Source organism: Phalacrocorax carbo, chromosome 7 (assembly GCF_963921805.1).
Source record: "Phalacrocorax carbo chromosome 7, bPhaCar2.1, whole genome shotgun sequence".
Taxonomy (NCBI): domain Eukaryota; kingdom Metazoa; phylum Chordata; class Aves; order Suliformes; family Phalacrocoracidae; genus Phalacrocorax; species Phalacrocorax carbo.
The window spans coordinates 10,847,635-10,872,700 of NC_087519.1; the positions used below are offsets into that span (position 1 = coordinate 10,847,635).

At 39.2% G+C, this 25,066-nt stretch overlaps 1 protein-coding gene and 1 long non-coding RNA gene across 3 annotated transcripts in view; one reads left to right on the forward strand and one right to left on the reverse strand.

Annotated features, from left to right (window-relative positions):
• LOC135314277 (uncharacterized) overlaps positions 1 to 16,465 on the forward strand; it is a 42,657-nt gene extending 26,192 nt beyond the window's left edge. Inside the window, exons 3-4 of one of the 2 annotated variants that reach the window (XR_010373734.1) lie at positions 1,911 to 2,130; positions 16,119 to 16,465. This is a non-coding gene — a long non-coding RNA (uncharacterized LOC135314277). Of the gene's footprint in view, positions 1 to 1,910; positions 2,131 to 2,975; positions 10,210 to 16,118 lie in introns of those variants that run through there. The other variant, XR_010373733.1, reaches the window with a different exon arrangement.
• A 4,508-nt stretch (positions 16,466 to 20,973) lies between these two features.
• Positions 20,974 to 25,066, reverse strand: part of EFL1 (elongation factor like GTPase 1) — an 82,447-nt gene continuing 78,354 nt past the window's right edge. Inside the window, exon 20 of the mRNA XM_064456288.1 lies at positions 20,974 to 21,543. Within this exon, the coding sequence (XP_064312358.1) occupies positions 21,355 to 21,543 (189 nt within the window). The 3' untranslated portion in view covers positions 20,974 to 21,354. The remainder of the gene's footprint in view (positions 21,544 to 25,066) is intronic.

Genomic DNA, 25,066 nt, shown 5'->3' on the forward strand with positions numbered 1-25,066 from the left:
GATCAGCCAAAGCCCAAAGGTCCTTTTTCTCAGCTACCCCTAATAAAAATGAATGTGGCACAGGAAAGAATGGTGAAGGCAAGCAAGTGTTCTGTGTGGAATGTTTTGCTCCGTGTTCCATGGGCTGTCAGCAGCTCTGAGCACTTCAGGGCAGCGAGAGGAAAAAAAGGAAAAAAAAAAAAAAAAAAAAAAAAAAAAGAAGGAAACCAAAAACCACAGGCCAAGCTGAAGGCAAAGCAGTGAGGGCTGAGCACAACAGCCTAAAAAGGGTGCCCCTGAGTAGCTGCAAATCACAAAAAAAGGTGTGTGAAGAATTAAGACTTGCCTTTGCAGGAGCCAGTGGCTGGGGACACAAAGGTGCGCAAGGGGGAAGGGAAGCAGAACCCAGGCTCCGTGCCAACCATGGGGACCGGAGGAAGGAAACCACAAAGCTCTGCAGTAAACACAGGGATTAGGAGAGGGGTAGATGAACCAGTCAGACAAAGTAACTGACCCCAAACTCTCTTCTCAAAACTCAGATAAGATTTGTGTTTTAAAAATATCCAGTGCTCTCCTCCCCTCCCACTTCCTATAGAATTTTCTTTTTTCTTTTTTTTTTTTAACACTTTCTGGTTTTGGCTGGGAACGGATAAAAAAGTGCCAGGATACTGCTAGGAAATCTGTCTGTTCTCACAATGTTTCTGGCCCAACCAGGAGTAGGAGGGAGCTGGACTCACTCTCAAGAGAGAGTCTGTTTCCATTTAATTTCCAGGCCAGTTTTGCAGACTTACAAGGTCAGGGTAAGGTGCCAGACTTCTGGGTGCTGCTGAAAAAAAACCCTTGAGCCCTTGGAAACTTGTTCCTTCTCAGCTGTCAGGAGAAATGTTGTAAACACAAAGGGAAGGGACTTGAGGAAATGATGGTGTCACTGGTAGGCTAGTGACATCCCATTAGGAAACATGGAGGGTTAGAGCCTCCCATGCCACCTTCTTTTTCAAATCACCTCTCTCTTTCTTTTGAAGGCCAGGTCTCTGTTTTGTAACAGAAGCTACATAAGCTTATTTACAGTGTTAAGTCACCTGGGAGGGGCAGCTCCTGGGTTGCACAGTACCAAGGAGACGCTAAATACAAATGATTTCATTAACCGTTTAGTGTTTCTTCCAGTTCTGTACTTTACACCTAAAAAAAAATAAATTGGAAAAACATTTATCACTGTGAGTTGGGTGATGTAGGTATCATCTGGTTAAAATGCCAGAAGATGCTGGAGCGTTTGCTAGGCGAGGGGCCCTTGTGGGCTACTCACTTATTTGCTGTAATTCCCTGGGGTGGCTGGGGGTGTTTTGGAGAGGTCAGAGCGGAAAAGTGTTCAGGGGCTGATGACTGAAAGGCAGCAAAAGCCTCCCTGAGTGCAAGCAGAAGTAAAAGCAAAGCCTTGTGGGAAGTGTCAGCGTGGGCGTAACTTGCTAGTAGTTTGGTTGTTTCCCCTCCACCCATGGCAGCAGAGCCTGCATCAGTATCGTTCCGACTTTCAGCTCCTGTCCTGGTACTGCTCTGTCTGTGTTCGCAGACCAGCCCTGACAAAAGCTGGTCTCTGTGATGACTTTGTGTCATTAAGCAAACGGCGAATCGTGCTGAAGCTGTCACTCAAAGGGCTCGTGGAGTCAGTACAGGAATTTGTCTAGCTTTTCTTTCGCACCTCCCTGGGGTTAAATTCTCAGCCCTTCTGAATATATTTATTTTTTTTCAGCATACCAAAGAAACCACCCATTTGAAAACATTTGCTTTAAAAAAAACCTCAACCCATCCATAATCAAAGACAAATCATATTTTCTGGAATTCAGGGGAGAGTAGAAGCAAAGATATATATTGTAGATTTTGAAAGAAACAGTCACCTTACCTCTAGATGCAATTCAGACCTTTATTATTTTCAGATTTTTATTCTTCTAATGGAAGAAAGTTACTTCAGCCCAACTCCTCCTGTGCTGCCAGCACCACTTTCACACAGCCCAAAGGAAGCAACACCTATCCCCGCTCTCTGTTTACATAACTGACACATCCAAAGCAGAATGTCTGCAGCAAGATGTCCCATACCAGGCACAGAGCTAGCAAGAGACAGAAAAACAGGATATAAAAGCAGCTGCTTGACTTAAGGTAAGTGATGGCAACACATAACGCATTAAAAAAAAAAAATTTTAGTAACCCCAAAATACTTCTGAGCACAAGTAAATTCGGAATGAGCATATCTTAATGAGAGCTCACACTGACCTTATCAAAAGACACTGGGTAGGAATAGGATTTGTCTCTCCTAATATTTTTTATAGAGCATATTTAAGAAATAAAATACCATACTTCCAACCTCAGACTCCAGTGGAAATATGAATTTCTGAATCCACCTGCATGTTTCAGAGACTTTCTAAGGTTTGAGAATTCTTCAAACTTCTTCGTAGGTACAATCAGACCTATCAGATGTTCACATTTACACATGCTTTCCTCCCTACGTGTGTGTGTTTTCTGTTTGTTTAGGGATTCTGCACACACACACTCCCCCAAGTAAGACTGGCATCTAAGACCTTCTGCAGCCCAACAAGTCTTAGAAGGCCTCTCTGGAAAAATCTCCCTTTGGAAAGATTTTGGCGTGTCTAGTAGGGGCATACGTGTGAATGCAATGAGTTGTCTTGGAGATATCCTTGAAGGTATTTAAAACCTGACTGTGTGTGGTCCTGGGCAACCTATTCTAGGTGACCATGCTTGAGCAGGGGTGGGTGAACAAGATGACGTCCAGAGGTCGCTTCCAACCTCAACCATTCTGTGATTCTCTGGGTACAAGCTCAGGACTGGGGGTGATGGAGAGAAGCGGAAATGGAGACATACATTTTATCCACTGAAAATTTTTCTCGCTCACCTGTCCCCATTTGCCTCCTCACAATCCAGTGCCTCTTTTGCCCAGATTTCCCTGCTCTGATGAGCAGCCACTTTGTTCCCTTTCCTCTCTACAGTATTATCATGGAGGTGAACCCTGAAGACAACTTTGCAACAATTCACCAGGAGTTTTTACTCAGACATGGCAACCAAAGAAAAAGCAGTTGGAATTTTGTCAGTCAAGACATTTTGGAGATACCCATGGGGAAATCATCAGGAAGCAAACATGGAAAAGCTAGCAATAGAAGTGCTGCTTAAAATACAGACCTTAAAATTCATATATGATTCATATCAGATGCTTAAAATTCATATACCTCTCCCAAACTTGGACTTGCCTTCCTTGAAGATGTACCATATTTAAATTATATTTTAAGAATCAAGGAAATATGTGAAAAACAAGCTCACCATGACAGAAAAGGTGCAACCTTAACTGTGAAGCAGCTACAAGAGTTCCAGTTGCCAACTATGCCACAGCATTTCTCCAAACCTTTTTTAAATGGCACAAATAGTAGAAAACACTACAGATTTTATTAAAAAGTAACAAATATTGTACATATGCCTGCTTTATCTACAAAATGTTTACAATCAGAGGCAAAGGAAGAGTGAAGGCTAAACATTCATAAATGGTACAGCTAATGGAAACCTGAGCTATTAATTTTCAGTGCTATACGGATGGTAAGAGTCACGGGCACAAATGGATTTCCAAAAAACCACCGTAAAAGACATTTAGTTTTCTGTCTCTGAGCTTAATAAACACATGGAAATACTTTCCATGCATGTTAGTTAAGGTGGTCATAATATGCATGAATACTAAAAGGTGGCCCAGGGATGGGAGAGGAACCAAGGATGAACCGTCTGATGGTGTTCATTATATAAGGTATCACTACCATCTCAGAATAAAGGATTTAAAAACCCTCTAAAGATATAGAGCATTTTCCAAAAACACCTTCTGAACATCAGCATCTTGTTTTGAGATTATTCCAACAGCAGTAGCTTCTATCATCCACTCACTTCTGGGGAGAAGGGCAACTGCACAGTGCAGTATATAAAAATACACGACCTCTTTGTTGTTATATGCTGCCAGATAATTACCAGAACTGCACAGCAGGCTTAATGGTAGAATTATTTGGTTGTGTTTAAGTATTGTGGGTTTTAACATTGGCAGAAATGCTCAAAGCCTCCAATCAGCACAACTTTAAGTCATAAGCAGTAATTGTAAATTAACATTCTGAATGTTATTTGGTGACCCCATAAATTCCTCAGCACTGTAATACTTTCTTCAGTGCACTGAGCCTTGACCTAATGACTACCCTCTAGTGAGCCAAGAGCGGAGTTTATGTTTGTAGGCACTGAACTTTAAGGAGTCTTTGAACAAAAGCCGTAAGGCAGATACGTAATACATCTGACAATCCACTGGGGAACTCAACAAAAACATTAATACTTTAGCCAGCCATGCAGCTTTAGGCTTCAGAAAATAAAAGAAAATGCCCTAATTATTAAACCATCCATTCTCTCCAACAATTTTATATCACAGACTGAATAAACATTTTGGCTAGTTCAGTAATGACATATATACATGTGTATATATGTATCTAGGAAAGGAAGAGTTAATGGACATAGCAGATGATGGAGAGTTTTACCAGCCTTCCTAGAATACGACGGCTGGTAGGCCCTTGACAGCAGCAGCTGCAGGCTCGCTCACAGCCTGCTCCCAGCTCAGCTGTCATATTACATATTGGGACACAAGGAACCTCTCTTAGCCTAGCAGCTGTCTCCCTTAATGGATTGCCCAGTTCACTGCTTCCAGACATCATCAATTTCTCCCTGCTCAAATCCTCTTTGCACACTTTCGTGCGGCTTCTAGTTCAAGCCTGCCCTGGGGACAGAGGAATGGTCAAATTCCAGACTACCTTTGCACAGGCAAGAAACAGCATCGTTTTGTTCTCACATTCAGGCTGGAAACCAGATAATCCTATAAGTGAGCTGCACCAGTCACAGTGTGAAGCATTCAGAGAAAGCAGTTATAATTTCACAACTAACTTCAAAATAAATATGGTAAATGTGCCTAAGTCAAAGGCTCCTCTTTGAAGGATACTGCAGATAGCCATCTTCCTAAACAGATTTTTACTTCCTTTAGTGGAAGCAAAATACCTCGGATAAGTAGCGAGATGTGTCTCTTAGTGAACTCGTATTCAAAAGTGAGGCTCTTATCTTTGCAATCTTCTCACTGCGATAGGAGTGGGGTAAGCAAAGCCAAGGTTAGATACTGTTCAGCTAACAATAGAAGCATGTGGTGCCTTTCAGAGCATGAATGCCAGTTTTTTACTGCAGGTGCTCTTGTGGTGTGGCCACAGGAGGAAAGCGATAACTGACATCCTTTTCCATTCAATTTACAGTCAAAAGAGTGTTTGTAATTTAGTAGTTGACTGGCTGAAGCTCAGCCCATATGGTAGCTGTTGTTCAGCAAAGGGATAAAAAAACAAAAGTACAGTACTTAAACCGGAAAGAACAGGCAGTCTGTGCATCAGCTCAAAGCTTCAAGGGGGTTCTGGCCCACTTTCATTCATATTTAAATGTACACATTCACACTGGGGATAGGGACACCAAGCCATATTTCCTAATATTGCAAATTACTGCCTTACTTTGTCTTGAGCGTTACATACAAAAAGGAAAAAAAAGTGAATGCAGATTTGCATCAGTGTCCCATGAGGAATGCTGAAGGTTAGAAGCAAAACCAGCTGGAAAATACATAAAGAGCACAACACAGACTACAGTCTGTTTCTTTTTTGAGAATATTTCCCTCCCATTTGCCTTCTGATCAGCAGCTCTAAAAGACCCAGAAATCGCTGTCTACAGCACGTAATTCCGTACAGAAAGAAAACAAACACAAACTGCACAGATCTTTTTGAATACCTCTATGAGGTGAAATGTAATTCTGAATAGAAAAGTCTGGATTTATGAGGGGAAAAATCACCGTTTTTTCTTTTCAGCCTTTTCAGGAAAGGATAGACCGTTATCAATGTTTCCTTAAGTGGAGTTTAAAATGGCAAATACCTCCCATGGACTCTTATGGAAAAAACAATATTTTGAACAAGAAACTGAAGGAATGACAGTCAAACAAAAAGGGTAGAATAATGATTTCAGGTTAGTTTGGGGGGAAGTACAACAAAATAAATGCATGCTCAATACAGTGCGGACCAACTGCTTGCAAAGAACATGCAATCTCGCTGGTCTTTTGACTTCTATTCTACAGCTACGGCGCTTCCCAAGAAAACAAGGAATAAAGGAAAATGGGCAAAGAGAAAAAACAGTGATCTAGAAGGAGGGAAAGGAAAAGGGGACAAAGCTGATCTTTTTAACACTTGGATTTCACTACTGTCCAGTCAAGTTTTTTAAACCATTTATGGTATCACTGGGGACCTGGAACTGAATCATGACTCAAAGTGGAGATTTGGTTATTAAAACTGTGAGTAGCAATCACAAGTGCAGGGCTTGTGAAATTATGCTTTTCCTGTGCAAACAAATCCCAGAGATATGGAAATTGTATTTGCACATCACTGTACACATAACCAGTTACTGCAAAGCCGCTTCAATTCTCATCCATTTTTCCTTTAATTTAGGATAGGACACAGAGCACATTAATAAGCCAAAAAGGACATGTGACAGCCTGAAATGAAATAAAAAATGGTCAAAAATAATTTCTGCAGTCTTCCAACTAGTTCCCAAACTGTCCAGTGTGAGCACCTTGCAATCCTGTCGTCTTAGAAACAGTTTTCTCTTCTCTTCCTCTTGCATGTGAAAAGCCATACAAATGTAACAGGAAACTGTCTGAATATGAAGGAGAAAGAGTGAAAGTGACTGTACACAAATTGCTTTCAGACACACAAGCGATCTGAAAACACTGGTTTGATTTGGTTGATTTTAATGCCATTATGAGAGGCATTAATTACAAATTAATACCAATAACACAGAAGACCCATATCGCCCAAAAGGTAAAACGCACACAAGCCAACACAGGGAAGGACCAACACAGGGAAGAGGCTTTCTTTGCTTCAACCCAGTAACAGGCTGTGGCAAGAATACTAAGTTCTTCAGACTCAGAAAAACTGCAGCTCATCACCCCTTGCAACACCTTGGAGGACAATGTGAAAGTATTCACTAGAGAAACCGATAGGCACCATTCAGAGGTATTTTCAAAGAACCATTTGCAAGAAACTCCACTGAAAATGTGTTAAATGAGAAAATTGTCTCCGTTGGGTCACATAAAACTGGCCTTTTCTGTAAGGGCTGTTTGTGTAGGTAAACCATACATTCTGATTTTTTGCAATGTTTCAGAAATTTAAAAGTTGGTAATCATGGAAGAGTTTCTCTTTGCTGTTGTGTTTCAGGCTAATTAATAAAGCTATTTAGATCACAGAATTAAAAGAAAACACCGAAGTTACAGCTCAGCTACATGTGCATACTATATGGGTTGGCACATAATGGACATGTTAGGAACATTAAATGGGGCTATGTGTATCCCAATTTACTACTTTTAAAATATTGTTTTGAGCAGCTGGAAGTTAGTTGCACATCTCACAATATTAATAAGCATGTTGTTATTCCATACTGTATTTCTACAGATTTTATTAGCAAGGCCAGGAGTCAACATTAGTGATTTATAGTCCATAAAAAGTATGATGTAATTGAAATGTGAAGAAGGTCAGAATCCCCAAAGACAAATTACCTTAACAATAGAGTGAGATCATTCCATATACTTGTCCGCTCCAAGGGGCAATAATCAAACAGACCTACATGTAAAGTCTATGCTGAGCATTAGATAAAAGCTACAGAGGCAGCACTTTTTCCAATGTAATACAGTACAGTGCCGTAGATTTTGCTCTGAGCTTCACTCATGAAAAAGCTTACTCTGAATGTGTCCCAATCCCATTTATTTTTGCCAAAAATTTACAAAGAAAATGTTATAAACATATGTAAGCTTGAATAAGAAGATCTGGTTCCATTTCAAATAGAAGCACCAATACCTACATGGAACAAAATAATGGGGCTCATTAAAAAAAGAAGAGTTTGCCTTTGAACCTTCGTGTAAGGTTTAATATACAGCTTTTCCCTGCACTAAAATTCTACAGGCTGGTTAAGATCCAAATCTGCATAAAGAATAAAATCTCCTATTGATTTTCATAGGTTGTCAACCAGAATAGATAAGTTTAACTTCTTTGATTTAAAAGAGCTACAACACTAGCTAACTAATGTTAGCTACCAAGACAACAGAATTACACAAGTTTACAAAACCTGAGGAAAGATCCACATTTTTATTACTGCTCAAGTAATTTCTACAGGATCTTACTGGTTGTATCTCAGTTACCTCCTGGAACATTTTCCTATGGGCATGGGGGGTGGAGGTTGCTGTGTTGTGGTAAAAAGAAAAACTGTCTCTACAGAACAGGGAGTCGTGCTAATCATCTCCAGCAGGAATGAGCAGCTCATCAACAAATTCAAAAATTAAGACAGTTTTTAAAAACGATGAATTAATTTATAATACAAGGTCTCCTCTTACTTAGAAGTGATAAGTGTTGAACTGTTAGCTTGCCTCTTTCATCTCAAAGAAATATAAGTTGCCAAAGTTCAGTGCTTCTGAAGTGAAAAAGAAGTCCTACATAGTCCGTTTAATGAAGAATTGCAATTGTGCTCCTGCATGAGCTAACTAGCTTCCTGGATGTGGGTGTTTCTAAGAGGATATCAAAACACATTTACATGAAAACAGATCATTGCTTCCACTGAATGATTTAAATGCATCTTACAGCTGTGGAGAAGGATTTTCCCAGTATTCAAAACATCCTTCTTAAGAAAAGGAATTATTAACTTATTACTTTCTTTTTATATACATCAATAAAATTAGACCCACTTCTGAACCCCCATATTCTCTTAGCAGCAACTCTCATCCTCCTTCCATTTGCCCTGTACCAGAACTCTCACACTTTTGCCTGACAAGCATTTTGTGGCACATTCTGAGTCTACACCAAATGCTCCTCCAGGTGGTAGACATACTTCGCAGCTATTCCCACCTGATGCTATCACAATATCCAGGAACAGGCTACAGAGTTTCTACAATCAGGTCTTTCCATTACTATTTAATACTGGTGTGCTGGAAGGCCAACCATCATGATGAAAGAGACCCCTCTAAAAAATACGTTGCCTCTGGGTATTCTGGGTATTCCTTCTAGAAGGCTAGGATAATTTTGTTGTTGTTGTTTTAAAAGACCAAGTGAACAAAACCAAAGGCTGTTCCTTTAGCATGAAGTGCTGAGCGAGGAAACGAAGTTCTGGACTTATTTCATGAGGTAGTTAAAAGTTTGCTCACTTTGTAGATCATCTGTGTGGGTGAAGGTGAATGATGCAGCTCTATCTGTTGATCTCGGGAATGTGGTCCATTAAAGAACCATCCTGCCCTGAGGGACCAAACAGGGTGTCTTCGTGGAAGGCTGTATGAATTAATGCTGCATAAAGTGGTGATGACTTATGATTAGACATTACAATACATCCCTGAGCAATCAGCATAGAAAAAAACACCCCAGATTTTGCCACCAATTCCTCCTCTGTTACACAAGCCACAAATCATTCATTTCACTTCCCACATGCATACATTTAGCTTTTTAAAAAACATTGTATAGCAAATTATGTAGTGTTCAAAAAGACATTTGCCAGGGCCAAAGGAAAAGAGAGAACACGTTTTTTGACAACTTGATGAGTTCCTGGGATGTTCTGCCCTAGTTCTATACACCAAGAGAAAAGCAGCATGCTCTTTGGGAGCGTCATTATAAGCCAGCGATACGTATCATCATCAAGAAGTTTGATATAGCAGCATCAGAAAAGGAAATATGGCGTAATAGGGGAGGCCCCTATCTTTGCCCTGAAACACTGAAAATGCATCTATGATTCAAAAGATTTGTTTAAATCCACAGAGTAAAAGGGATGCAAAATAAACAAACTCTCCTTACTTTGCTATAATTCTGAAAAAAAATTTTTTGAGGATAACAAAACAAAACCAGCATAGCTTAAAGTCATGGAAAATATCCTTTGATTTGGAAATTAACAAAAGTTGCAGAATTTCAATCTCTAAGTATCAGGAAATCACTATTTCTGCAAGCCTCCTCTGTAACAACTCCATAAACCTTTCCAAAAGAATATTTGTTATAGGCAAAAGGCCTTTGAACCTACCAAATTCTTATTTTCTCTTCTCTAATGTTACCTCTGGTTGCACAACTTTCGAAAGTGAAGTTTGCTCATTTATCCAGTAATCATCTTTCTCTCTTCCAGCCCTGATTACTGCTTCATCTACAACAGCAACACCAAAACAACAAAACATCTACAACAAAAACATGGTGGAAAGCTCACACTGTAACTTTTTGCCCTTTCATTACTTATTCAGGATGATCGAAGCTGATCTGAAATAATTTTGAATTGATAGTTACATCTGAAATATCAAAGAACAACATGTCATTTCTCTCCCTTTTGTTGAAGTGCTGGATAATGATGCTGTGCACGACTTAATGTTTAAGTCTTTCTCTCTCTCACTGAGCAAAGAAGAAAGGCCAATTCGTAAGTACCTGCGAGAGAAGGAAAGCTCCAGTGCAGTTTGTAGCCTCCTTTGGTATCACTTTCCCAGTCTCCCAAAGATTTAGCCTAAGCACTTCAGTTCACAGAAGTGATGACTGGAGACTTCTCTAGTAAACACATAGTACAAACACTCTTGTTTGCTCCAAGGCAAGCTAGGGGCTAAAGGAGGGTGGTATTTTGAGAAAATCTTTTAAAATGAAATCCAAGGTCTAAAAATTAAAATAGAACAAACAATTCTTTAGACATTTACCCTGATAAAAACCCAGAGGTAACTCAGCATACACCTAGCAAGGAGGGAAGAACCAAGACTAGCATTTCCCCCACAGCAGCTCAATATTCTCGCAGATTTACTGTCAGCCTCCAGCCCTTCTGCTTTGGATCATGCAGACTCAGATAAAGAATTAAATCTAGAGAAAAAGGCATCTGTTCAGAGACTATTAGCAGTATTTTGTTTTATAAAGTGACCAATGTTTCCCAAGTATTCAACATCTTTTCTTTTTAAATAAGGATTTTGCAAGAAGCTTATCTGCAATGAAAAAAAAACCACCACTTTATAAAAAGTATTACAAAAGTCACTTTTACAGTTACAGTAAAAGACCACAACACAGACATTAAGAGTCTGTCCTTCAAAACCACAGGTCTTTCATTTACTCAGTGGTTTGGGATTTTTTGTTTGTTGTTTTTAAAGTAAAATACTATATTTGGGGGTTCTCGTATGCATTTCGGTTTTTTCCTGCCATCATGGTGAAGCTCCAAACATTTTCATGTTTTTCTCTAATTTGATGCCAACATCAAGCTGGAAACATTTTTTTTAAATGAAAACAGAGATTCTGATGAAATACAAGACCTGAGGTTTTTAGGAAAAACAAAATATCACAAGATTTGTCATAAAAACATGGAGTTGGCAATAGTAACAGTCGCCTTATGCACAGTAGCTTGCTATTTATAGGAGTGCTCACAAGTCTGCAGACATATTTCTGCTCTCCAGTAATAAACCTATGAAGAGAAAAGGCTCAGCTAGCATTATCACAGATACCTGTCACTTTGTAAGTCAAGAACAAAAGGAAAGTGGCACAAACCCCAGATCCTCGCCTGGCAGAAATCAAACAGGACTCAACTGAAGTCACATAAGATTCTGGTCCTAAATCTCATTATGTACGTACTAAAAACTGAAGGCTAGGCTGTACTACATACCACACTTCCATGCAATCGGCTGCTAAAGAAGTACATATCCTCTGAGGAAGCAACACAAGGGAGTCAATTTGCCACACCAACGCAAATGCCATGCCAGTCACATGGCTGCACTGAAGAGTGTCTGACAAAATATGGACGATTTTCATACTGTTCAGTGATTCTTCCAACTGCTCAGTGATCATCTTCACTGAACAGCTCCTTTGCTCCTTCCAACCAAGGTTAAAGCTAACATCCAACTTGAACTCTTTCAGCCTCTGTTTTCCTTTGGCCGCCTCCTCACAGGATGTACGTTCTCTGGGTTAACATGGCCAACAGTATGGACTGGGGAGCTTGTCCCTTTTGATTGTCTTAGAGTGAACCACACATAATACGACAATGACATTGCTCAAGTCCAAACTGCTATTATCATACTAAATCTGTTTATACAACAAAAGCAAGGGAACCTTAAAGTTATTTCACCTTTCAGACATGTTTAGAAGATGCAGCTATGAGGAAATATATTTCTCTGACCAGAAGGAGTTAAACTATGTGTTACCTGCAAGCTCTAGAGCAAAAGAGCAGCCCAGCTCATCAGCCACCATTTTCCTTTGTCAACCACAGTTTTAATATCTTCTCATTGGCTTGGAAAAAATTATGTTGATAATATGCTCAAGCACAAGTGACAGCTATCAGAAAAAGCAGGACAGTTACTGTACTTCCCTCTTCTATAGCTCAATCTCTTACAGCTCAGGTTGGCAGAGGCTTCTTCATGTGCCTAGCAGTATTGAACTTCGGGGTACTCAACCGAGAACCACAAGAACAAGAAAAGAATTAAGGGGTTTCCCGTATAGCCTTCTCTTACATTGGAGGAGAGTAAACTCTGTAATTTCGTGAGCCTGGGCCGCCCAACCTCATGCAGGCTGCGGATCTCAGAAAAACATCCCTTCAAATATTCTTGCATGCAGGTATCTACAGATCTTCAAGGCTCCACCTGTCCCAGCAGCAAGATTCAATAGAAGCCATGATTCACTGATGGGGCCCATCTTAAAAATGTTTTTCAGAGCTGCTTTCTATACAGTCAGTAAAATGGTACCCAGGGAATTTCTGCTGCTGGGAATGCACAGTTCCTTTCCGCCACCCTCCCTGAAATGATGAGCCTGCCACAGTAAAGGGGCTTCTGTAAAATCTACAGGACAGCAAGGGAGACAGAGAAACAAGCTACACAGTCTTGTTTCTTCATGCTTTCCTTTGCAGAGGCAAGGCTATACAGAAGGCATGCTCTGACTGGTGATTATATTCTGCCTGTCAAGGCAACATATCTTCCATACAGTGTACTTGCACACTATCTATTATTGAATGCTTCTAGAGCAACAAAGCAATCCCATTATGCAATTAAAACAGTTGCTATAAAGGCACCCATACAAGTGAGATGTTATTTTTTTTCCACAGCATTTTTACACTTCTTCTCCAGCCTTTCCCTTTCACACCAGCTGCAGTCGAATTACTCACTGGCCTTGATGCTTGCAATGTTGGATGTGATAGGAACAGACTAGACATTGTTTTAACACAGGAAGGTTAATTTAAAATAACCTTCCTAAGCTGTTCATACTGCATGACAGCAACATTACAAGAAGAAGACATGGATTCATAAATAGGATCAGCTTTCAATCCCCAGACCAGTGATAGCAGCACTTGTCATGAACATACTGTGCCTAGTCTCCAGGGGAAGTGCAGCTTCAGCTGCCACTTACACAGCTCCTTCTGTCAGTCACTCCATGAAGCAACGCCAGTTTTTTTTCTTCTAAAAAGCCATTCTCTTGACCTCCTAAAGGTAAATGCTACCATGACAAGAGATGAAAGACAGAAAACAATTAACTGCAAGTATGCTCCATAGCATGTCTGATACTGAATTTCAGCACCAGTTGGCTCTGGATATGTCTGTATCACTAACCAAATAAATCAGCCTTTGGAATTAGGTTGATTGTTACAAAATCACAATTTAAAGGAGCATTAGAAAAATAAAAAAAGGACTTACAGTCAAACACATATATTACAGGCAACCAGAAACCACTGCTTAATGGTTGCATCACTCCTGCCGTAAAAATTTTTCAGGTTTTCTTTTGTCGTATCAGTCCCTACTCCTACATGACTGAACTTGATTTTGCATCCTCCCCTTTGAACAAAGGAGTAAAATCTCAGAGTATTCAGGTCATAAATCTAGCCAAAAAGTTATACTGCCTTCAGATGAAGCAAATGGACTCCTGAAGCTGCCACAGACTTTGTTAAATCCTCTTTAAGCATGATTACATCTTTCTTTTCAACATGATTGTCCTGGTTTCAGCTGGGAGAGAGTTAATTTTCTTTATAGTAGCTAGTATAGGGCTATGTTTTGGATTTGTGCTGAAAACAGTGTTGATAATGTTTTAGCTGTTGCTACGTAGTGCTTACACTCGTCAAGGCCTTTTTCACCCTCCCACGCTCTGCCAGGTGCACAAGGAGTTGGGAGGGGACACGGCTGGGACAGCTGACCCCAGCTGACCCAAGGGATGTTCCACACCATATGACGTCATGCTCAGCATATAAAGCTGGGGGAAGAAGAAGGAAGGGGGGACACGTTCAGAGTTATGGCATTTGTTTTCCCAAGTACCTGTTACATGTGATGGAGCCCTGCTTTCCCGGAGACGGCTGAACACCTGCCTGCCCATGGGAAGGAGGGAATGAATTCCTTGTTTTCTTTGCTTGCGCGTGCTGCTTTTGCTTTCCCAATTAAACTGTCTTTATGTCAACCCATGAGTTTCCTCACTTTCACTCTTCTGATTCTCCCCCCCGTCCCACTGGTGGGGAGTGAGCCAGCGGCTGCATGGTGCTTGGTTGCTGACTGGAGCTAAACCATGACAATGATCAGCCTTCTCAAAAATTGCTTTCGTAGGGCACACTGAGTTAGAAGGCCAGGGATCATTTTGTACTAACCCCCCTCTAAAAAGCTTGTTGCTTACTCCACACCCTTCTCTTTACATTAAGATTGTGGGCTTTTCCTTCTTTTTTAAGCAAGCTATAATCCAGAGAATATGTTTTCAGGAGAATATGGCAGAGGGGACAATGCTACACATAACTGTCATGGAGTCATCACAAAGGCCAGAAAGTTTCTTAAGACCTGTCTCTAAGTCTGAGGCCTTTGCTACAGTAAAACACATGACAGAATATTCCAGGGTAGCAGTTTGCACTGGCATAAATCATTCAGAAAGCAATGAAACAAGAGTGATTTATTCATTACCTGACTTAATTTATTACAGTGTAAAAGAACCATATGAGAAATTCTGGAAAGAGCTCTCCACAGATGGGAAAAAACCAGCACTGAATTGGTGATGATGATCAATCTGCCTCCCATTTTTAATTCCACTTGAGAAGATGCATATTTTAGCTGTGCTTTGTGGCCACTTCACAAAAAAGTAGCATAACATTACTGAATTCCCCTCCCTCTTGTGGGATAGCAAATGTGTTTGTGAGCATGTAGGAAATGCAGGGTTTAAAAGGCTATAGATTCTTTTGAGGTTTTTTTTTTTTTCAGCTGCCTGTGCAGATTATTATTTACTGTTAACCTTTTACACCAGCAGCTTGTCTAGGGAAAAATACATCTAGATATCTCACTGGAGAACAGTAAGACATGCCACTTTTTTAAGGGTGAAGGCCAAGACTTTTATATGGCCATCAAAAATGCTAACAGGAAAACACCACTGAATTTTGCTCATTTGGTGTTTGGTGGGGGTTTTTTGTTCAAATTCCAGAATCAGCAAGTCTTTATGAAGATAAGCAGTTTCAGTAAAAAGCAGTAAATAAGTTGATAATATAAACATTCCTCCAAAGAATCCATGGGGGTTATGGAGTTGGATCCTTGGTAAAATAGGAAATGAAGGAGAAGGGATGAGTAGAGGAGAAGGAAGGATACATTAACAATAAATAAATAAGTAAAGCACCTGTAGGAAAACAGCATGTTAAAACAGAAAAGCCTCTGCCAAACAGCCCAAACTACACTACTTCATGGTATCTCCTTTTTTCCTCCTGTTAGTCATGGTTTGCAGGAGTTTTATAATCATGGAATGATACAGCTGTAAAGACCAATGCCCCACGCCCAACATTTCAGATCAGTTTATTGATAGAAACTATAAAAAACAATATTAATTTTTCTTATCTACTTTTCAGTAGATCCAAGCTAGCATAAAACAAGTCAAAAAGCACAATTCACAATAGAGAGTATGACTAAGCCACATCAAGTAGATAAGAGATGAAAATTAAAGAATACTGCTAAATCAGAATGGTATTTACATGCAAATGTTTTATATTGCATGTAAACTATTTGTCTAAGAACCAGGAAAATTAGCCAGGCCTACACAGACATCTCACATTAACACTCTAAGTATTTTCCTTCTCAGGTCTCTACTAAAGAAGCAAATCACAGATACTGCAAATTTGAGGAGTAAAACTGCAAACTGGTGAAGAATAGCACTTTTTATCATTTTACAAACATATCTATGCATGGTTTAAAACAAGAGATTCTACTCCATATCCTGCCAACCTTTCACAACTCCTCTGCATCCCACTCTGCAGAAAATTCCCACGAAGCTTGAGTTATGGCTATGGAAATGGCATCAGCTTTTCCTAAAAACACCTTGTGTCTGGTAACACAACTAATGTGGATGTTTATACCCCTCAGTCACAGCGGACATGTCATAAGTGAATCTGAAGAATTCAACTGTATACTTGACGGTCAAAAATAAAAAAAAAAAGCTGTTTCAAACAAGAATGTGTATTTACTTGGCTTTCTGCATATTCTAAAAAGATTTGTATGGGGACGGTGGGGGGGGAAATACAGGAAGAATATATTCCTGTCTGATACTGAAAGCTTTGGTGCATCCATGCTTTTAAAAATACTTCGTAGCTTAAAACATTTGTTTTCAGCTCATTTTTCCCTATACTATATACAAATTTTATTAAAAGGCTTTTAGATCCATAGAAAAGTTTAGCTATACACAAAAGAGAATAATAATGCAACCCCCTCAAATTACAGTATTAAGAGAACATTTACTACCTAGAAATTTTATGTAAATATTTGATCTTTAAAATCATGTTTCAGAATTGGTTTCATTTCCATGTATTTTACATATCAGAAGTAGTATCAGTTGATGGAAGTTTTTAAAGGCATCCTGTAAGCAGGGATCTTGTAGTAAGCTGTAGAAAAAGAAAATCATTAACATTTAACACCCTCCGGGGAAAGATTTCAAAACATTTTATGAATATCAAAGGATTATGTGTCAACATCACAACAAAAGACCTTATCACTATTTTCCTGACTCTCCTTATCCTATATATGATGCAACAAAGAAAACTATACTCCCTTGCCTAGTTTCAACTCTTGAGTTTTCACAGGCAGTCTGGTAGGAACAAGAACCAAAATGAATCAGAAGCTATGTGAGAATTCAAACCAATCATTAAAAAAATGGTGCTGACAAAATAACCCTCTCCTCCACATGCTCTTCTACTTCTATTTCTGCTTCCAAAGGAAACTAGGAAGAAGCACAGAAAAGTCTACATAGCATTTTGAACCAAACTAAAGTTAGAAAGGAGAAGAATAGAAGAAGCAAACCTCTCAAGATACCTTGCCCAAAGAATTCAGGCTGATGTGATCATGGCCAGGAGAAAAGTCACCTGAATCCCCAGTTTGAGTTGTGCTGCCAAGTCACACTGTGGAAGATTTTAAGCAGATCTGCAAGCTTCTATTCTTCAAGTTGTTTCATCTGTTAATGGTACTTGTCTGGCACTAGGTTTATAAATGAAGAAAGTTTCAGACAGATATACTTGAGGAACACCTCTCTAATCAAGAGTCCTGTTTTACTCCCAGAATTTCCAAGTACAGTGTTATTCACCTCCTGTGTAAAGTAAGAGTTTCTCATTTATACTGGAGGCATTTATTCCCCTCACCCAGTCTGTGGAAACAACGAACAAGCAAGCACTTAGCAAAAGCTGAGGTTCTTTCATCCTCATGTGTCTCTAGTAGTTGCACAAACAGGTGACTCCTTGAACCCACAAAACCATACTTTTTCTCAGGCATGGCAATATGCCAGGCCTATGTGTACCAAACCCATTAGTTTAAGGTTCGCTTTTAATCTGGCTGTCTGAAAGATCAACTAAAGGTTCCTCAAGTAACATTAAAGAATTTTCCTGCCCACAGCTTTTCATGAGAGGAATCTTGTTGCTTATTTGTCATTTGTTGTAATGCCTGACTTGACCCACCTCTCCCGTCATACTGTTGGAAGGACTACTCAAGAAGATTGCAAGGTATGTGAACTGTGCTGCCCACAACCTTCCTATAGGCTTATTATGGCTTTCTCCATATATTTATAACCTAACACCACGCACAGAAAAGCAGAGGGTTCTACCATGCACTGTGAGAAACAGAAACGACATTTATGATTCTGATTGCCTTAACCAACCCCAAATTGTTAAAAAAGAGTTTCAACTGAAAATAATGGCCATTTGGAGTCCAAGAATTTTGCCAGGACCCCTCTGCTACCAGAGTAAGTATTCAATCTACTAAAGCATTCCAAGATCACTTACAGCCACAGCTACTCTTCCATGCTCTAAATGTTCTTTTATCAGAAGTACAGCATTCAGTTCAAACGTTGCATGTTTCTCTCTTCTTGTTAGCACGGCAGCTGACTTTATGAAGGAGTGACACACTCTATTTCCCACAGAATAAGCTTCCAAATATTAGCGTCTCAGACAAGAACAGTTACTTCCTCAGGTTATTGAGACCTAATTTGGGAACTACATCTTTTGGTACAGAAATATTGTGCTTCTCTGGTGTCTCTGTCCTCATCAACTGTAATATTAAGGCTGCAGCTGAAGTCCTAAACTAACATGGAAAGAGGGGTAGGAGAGAAAATACAGCACAGATTCCAGTTCTACTTTGGTTTCTCTTTTGGACTTCTGCTTTAAAATATAAGTGAAGTTTGTTGAAAGAAAAAAAAAAATGTGGAAAAAAATGGTGAGTCACCTAAGATTACTAGTGCTTGAGAAAATGAAAGATTTGTAAAGCAAGAAGGTAAAAACGTGGCCAGAGACAAGAGAAAGGGGCTTGCTGGCCCCAGCTTGGTCTTTATTCTTCTCTGGGAAACCTAGCTCCTATTTTTGTTTTTTCTCTCTATAAAGGCGATTCGTTTGGATTATCATATGGCTTGCCCAGTGAATAATTATCATTCTCCAATAAATATTACCAGAAGCTGACTGTTGTTTTTATACATTATCCACTGTAAGGACCCTTGATTCTACTAAAGCCAATAGCCAAATCACATCAACTGAGTACACAGTTTTTAGAAAGTTAAAAGTGTACTGAACATTTACACATATAAAATATTTTAAAAGCTCTGTATGCTTATTTTAGGTATTATATTTAGCAATAAAGCTGGTAACAGCAAATGAAATAATATAATGACTTGCTCCATCAGCAAGTTATTTATCCCACTTTGCAGAGATTATCCAAAATTATGTCATAGTGTTATGTATGTGTAACAAGGCTGGGGAAAAGCAGCCACATCAAGTTACTTTTTGAATAATCCAGAGGAAAATGGTTAGAGATTCATGGCACATAAGCAATTAGATTGTCTTCCCACTAGTAGCTGTTACTAAAGAAAACAGATCTCAAATATTGCTGCTAGCACTTCTTGCAGGTTGGTTTGATTTTCTTCTGCCAGTTAGTGGAGTTTTTGCTCTTTACCAATAATGGTGTGGCAACATTCTGAATTAATTATCATCTTTATGCTGTTTGACATGACATCTGAAAATATGCCATAACAAAATATGAATGCTGTTGTTAGATCTTTTAAAATCTATGTTAATGCTTCTTCTGCCTATTCAAGGCAGTAGATTGCAGTTAACAATTATGCAGTCATAACAATGACCAACCTGTCAATCTCTATGTCACCTATTCAAGCACCTTTGTGACTGCAGGCCAGACATCCCTAACTCTATCTTGCATTCCGCTAGCAGGGTAGCTGTATTAGCCGAGGTCTCATTACAAACAATTATGCCTCAACTGTTTTTTGCAGGCTCCAGTAAGTTACCATGTCTTCCACAGCTATACCAGCTGGCAGTGCCCAAACTACGTAAGTATGTTTGTACAAGCTCTAATAGGGCTGCTGGGCAGACACCCCTTGCAAAACAACAGCAGTTTATGGAACAACCTTCTAAGGAAGGTAAATATTTCATTTGCTTGAATAATTCATAAATACAATCTTAAAGGGAAACATTTCCATAATGAAAGCAAACATGCTGGAAAAGAGGAGGCTGCTATTTAAAATAAAAGTTAAGCATTCAAAATCATTCTACTTATGAAACAAGTAACATTTTTCTTTCCCATAAGAAGGAAAACTGATACAAGTAAATTCTGCCTGCTGAATTAATTGACACTCCCAGAATATTTATTCAGAGAGACCAAGCAGGTGCTGAAGGCGTACAAGACAATCACAAATTAAAGAAATGGGTATAGTCTGGAAAGAAAAGGACAATATATTTGCACAGTTATCTGAAACAGAACTCTGCAATTAGCAAAGTCAAGAGGTAGCAGAAAGTCAACTGGCACAAGATTTAAGGACTTATTTCCCATTCATTTAACTAAATATTAGAAACTCTTCAAGGACACTCATCTATCCAGTCTTTCAGTCTATTCAGTTTTAACCTTCATGTTTCTCCTCCACCCAAGGTTTCAATTTTTCTAACTAAAACTTACATCCTGTGAGAATGGTTTTTCCTCTTAGTCTTGGTCTGAATCATTTTGGAGCCTTCTGCATCCTAGACACCTGTAAACTGCAAGACATTTTGTCTATTTTTGCAAGTGTTTCCCTTCACTGAATTCAAGACAACAGGCTGAATGGGTAGAAACTCCTGCAAGAGTCTATGAACACTCACACAGGATTGGCAGAGGTAGCTGTGTGCCTAGTTCAGAGACGGCAACTTCCAGCCTAGGATAAGATATGTTCTAAGGAGGGAAAAAGACAAATCTTGCTTGATTTGCAGTGTTTAGTCTTCCACATGTGCTATTTTGGCCCACTGATTTAAAGAAGATACATTACTGATTTATAACTACTTACATGAGGAATGGAGTAAAGCAAATAGTTTAGAAACTCTTAATAGGCTTACATCTATTTGCATATAGGTAACTATGGAAAGTACCGCTGAGTAACAAATTCATTACAGAAATGAAAAGAAATTTAAAAAACAGAGCCAAAACCATTAAGGAGCTAAATTCAGTGCATAGTTTATTTGCAACAAACTAGCTAACCAGCTCTAACTGTAATTACATCTGATAAATCAGAAAGAAACAAATTAAATTAGGAGCTCCTAACCCTGTGAGAGAAAGTTCAACAGGGCACTAAGTTTCAAAAATTGAGACCAATTGCAATTAATATGCCTATATTTTATTTAAATAAATAAAGTATTTTCTCTGTATAAAAGTTGGAAGGCTTAAGTTTATTAAAACATAAGCCACAGACATTACAGCATATAAGAAAAGTGGTGTCAAAGAACAAAGTCCAGATGAAATTTTCAACCTGCTGCATAGAAAATAATCCACCTGCACTTAGCTGATTCAGGAGAGAAAGGAAGCAGACACAGCTACTTATTTCTACTGAGAGTTCTTTGCTTTTCAGCATGCTCCACAATTTTTTCTTCTACATAAAGTCCCTTTCGCTTTCTTACTGCATTCATGTACTTGCGGGCCTGGTTCTCTGAGTCTGCCTTTTCCCCAAAGTGCAAATATTCTTCCTCAGTGGTTGGTACCCAGAATGGGTCACTTGAAATGATCTATAAAAAGAAAAAAAAAGGTAAAGTAGTATAAAAGTTTATTAATACATTTCAGGTAATCAATTTCTGAAGTAGAGCAACATGAAAGTAGACAGATAGTTTTCTAGAAAGACAGGAATTAAAAAATGATGGCTTAAGATGGACAATTTTCCCCAGAAACATCAACAGTTGTAAAGTCCTAATTTAATACCTCATGTTAAATAACACCTAACACAATCAAACCAATTACACTTTATGGGGAGTTCGGAAAATTACTATGGCAGAAGACAGCTATTTTGAATTAGGTTCAATCCTGCAAAATAGTACGTTAAGCCCCTAAACCAACAAAAATAGTTCTACTTGGTTACAATTAAGTATATACATAGTCCTGGTAAATTAAGTGGAATGTTCCTCATGTGCTGAAAGTGACATCCAATCTCAATTATTTAGGTGAGAAATGACTATGCCTAGGGTTGTCTGGCTAAAAACCAAAAGCAAGCAGAGCTCAGAAATAAACGGTATGAAACTTAGCTTTCCAAATGTTTCTACATTTATTTTTAACATATAAGTAAGGACTGTCTAACCACAGAAGAATCTGCCTGAGTCATACCCATTCTGGTGTCTTGTACAGGGCCTTATAATCAATCCTCAAAACTTAAAGGTGATTCCTCGACAGCTTACATCAATAAAAAAATAGTGGTTCCCACTCTTGGAGAGCTTGGAAGTTTTACCATTATTTTATGCACTAAAGAAAAGGGGCAGTGAATACTACGGGGGTTTTTCCAAGTTTTGGGAAAAATTTGCATGTTGACTTGATGAAGTTGTAGTGATGTTCATACTGAACATCTTAATAATGGAAAAACACCAGGGCTTCCCCATTCATGATCTGCCTAAAGAGCTGAACAAACAAAAATTTCTAAGTCCAAGAACACATGAATAAGAAAAGATGATTCATGCTCAATGGATTTGCTCCAGACAGTACTGCTGACAGAGATTATGCAGCTATGAACTGAGAACTTAAAAGGCTGTTGCTATCCCCTTTGATGAAGTTATTTTTTTACATTAGCAAGAAATCTAACACCCAGAAGTTATGCCCAGAAAGAAACAGTGGAACAGTGGTTCTTGAAGAATGAACACAACAGAGGAGTCCTAAAGTATACAAAATTGAACCTACAGTTCTAATCTATCTGTAAATATTTAGATACTTGTGCTGGTTTTGGCTGGGTTAGAGTTAATTTTCTCCAGAGTACCTAGTATGGGCCTATGGTTTGGATTTGTGTTGAAAACAGTGTTGATAAGACAGGGATGTTCTAGCTGTTGCTCAGCAGTGCTTACACAGAGTCAAGGCCTTTTCTGCCTCTCACCCCACCCCACCAGCGAGGGGCTGGGGGGCACAAAGGGTTGGGAGGGGACACAGCTGGGACAGCTGACCCCAGCTGAACCAAGGGATGTTCCACACCATAAGACGTGATGCTCAGCATATAAAGGTGGGGGAAGGAGGAGGAAAGCGGGGACATTCAGAGTGATGGCATTTTGTCTTCCCAAGTAACCATTACTTGTGATGTTGTGATGTTACGATGGAGCCCTGCTTTCCCGGAGACGGCTGAACACCTGCCTGACCATGGTAGGGAGGGAATGAATTCCTTGTTTTGCTTTCCCTATTAAACTGCCTTTATCTCAACCCATGAGCTTCCTCACTTTTACTCTTCTGATTCTCTCCCCCAACCCACGAGGGAGGAGTGAGTGAGTGGCTGCGTGGTGCTTAGGTTGCCGGCTGGGATTAAATCGCGACAATACTGTAGTAATGGGCAATTACAAAAATCCCCAGGTTTGACAGACTGGCTCTTTCAATAATTTATGAAAGACTTATTCTGCTAATGTTAACTGAAGTTTTGCACTGGATACTTTTTCCACTGATGATAATTCTTTAGAGCTCTCAGGAAAGCCAACATAACAGGAGGCTCAAATGTATACTAAATACTATTTAGTATTTACTAGTCAGCAAGTTCGTAGCCAGCAAGGGTAAACCTTCAAACTTACTGCACGACGGGACAACAGAATCCTGAGTGAACCTTGCACTGCTACTTGATGCAGAGCAGCACTGTAAAGAGACATAAATTAGGTTTCAAAAGCCACCTCAGTACCCATAGGGCCTAGCTTTGTTTCTCAACCTAAGTAATCCAGGCACTATATACTGCTTTCTAGAGCATGTTAGGTGTCATTTGAAAATTTCTGTTAAGAGGATCAGACCTATGTGAATGGTGCAGACACACTGCAAAAAGATGAGGTTAATTAGAACACAATTTGTATTACCACACCATGGTAGTAATGAGAAAGAGCAAACCAGATTACTGAGTCAGCCGGAACTTGGGGCATCAGCTGTGCATCTCCTTTAAGAAGTCAGCAAATAGTCTTGTTAACGTAACCCTAATATAACTACACAGGTGTTACTGATGCTGAGACACAAGTACGAAGTTTTCTTTTTTAGAAGTTCTGATTCTGTAAGTGAAGGTGAGGGCACAGACTAGACTGCCCCTCTTCTATTCACATCATATTAATGAATCGAAGCAAATTCATACAGCAGGTGGCATCCATCATTCCCCCATACTCTGAATACAGTGCAAGCAAGCAAAAGGAAAAAAACGTTTCCGCGTACTGGTCCAAAAGCATTGTCATCAATTTGCTTACAATAGTAGCTGTCAGAATGGTGGGTCTGGGTTTCCTGAAATCAGAGCTGAGAAGCTTTTTAGACTCTGAGCTATTGTTTGTATTCACGGGAACTGCACAGGGATGACTCTAGAATCTGTGACAGAAATTGAGTTTTTTGTCTGGATAAAGTCCTAAATGATTAATTAGGTTCTAAATGGACCAATCCTTCTGGAATATGATGTAGCCATTTAACAGAGGACATTTACTGTGGACCCTGGAAGATCCACAGGATCAAAGCAGAAAAGACTCCCACAAACATCATTTATTCTATGTTTCTTGTCACTTTTAATTTAAAATTATTTAGATGTTTCCACATACTAATTTTTCTGTACAAAACTAAAACATATAGCCTACGGTTCATTTCAAAAACAAATGTGATAGCATCTTAACAGTGTTTTTTCAAAAAGTTACACTCTTAAACAGAAGCTTTAATCAAAACAGAACTGGAAATTCAAAATATCATGCCTTTCACAGCTGAAAAACTTCAAGTGAATCCAGCAAATCAGTTACCGTTCTATCAAAGGTCTTTAGTCTGCCTCTCATTCTGCCTGTGTGCCAGGGAACCACTGAGCAGGGGTGACAAGAAAATTATCACAGTCAAACTGTTTATACCCCAAGTTTAGCAGACAAAAGATGTCAAGAGGAACCAATATTATGAGAAACACACTGTAAATCCAATGACGTGATGATATTGTTAGCATTATGACAAAGTATATTTTAATGTGCCACCATACTGTGTGTGATTTGACAACCAGAAAATTCAGCATATATTTTCTTTGGGAACATTTGCTAGGACTTGCGGATTTTTCTTTCTAACAGCATAAACTAGCCACTG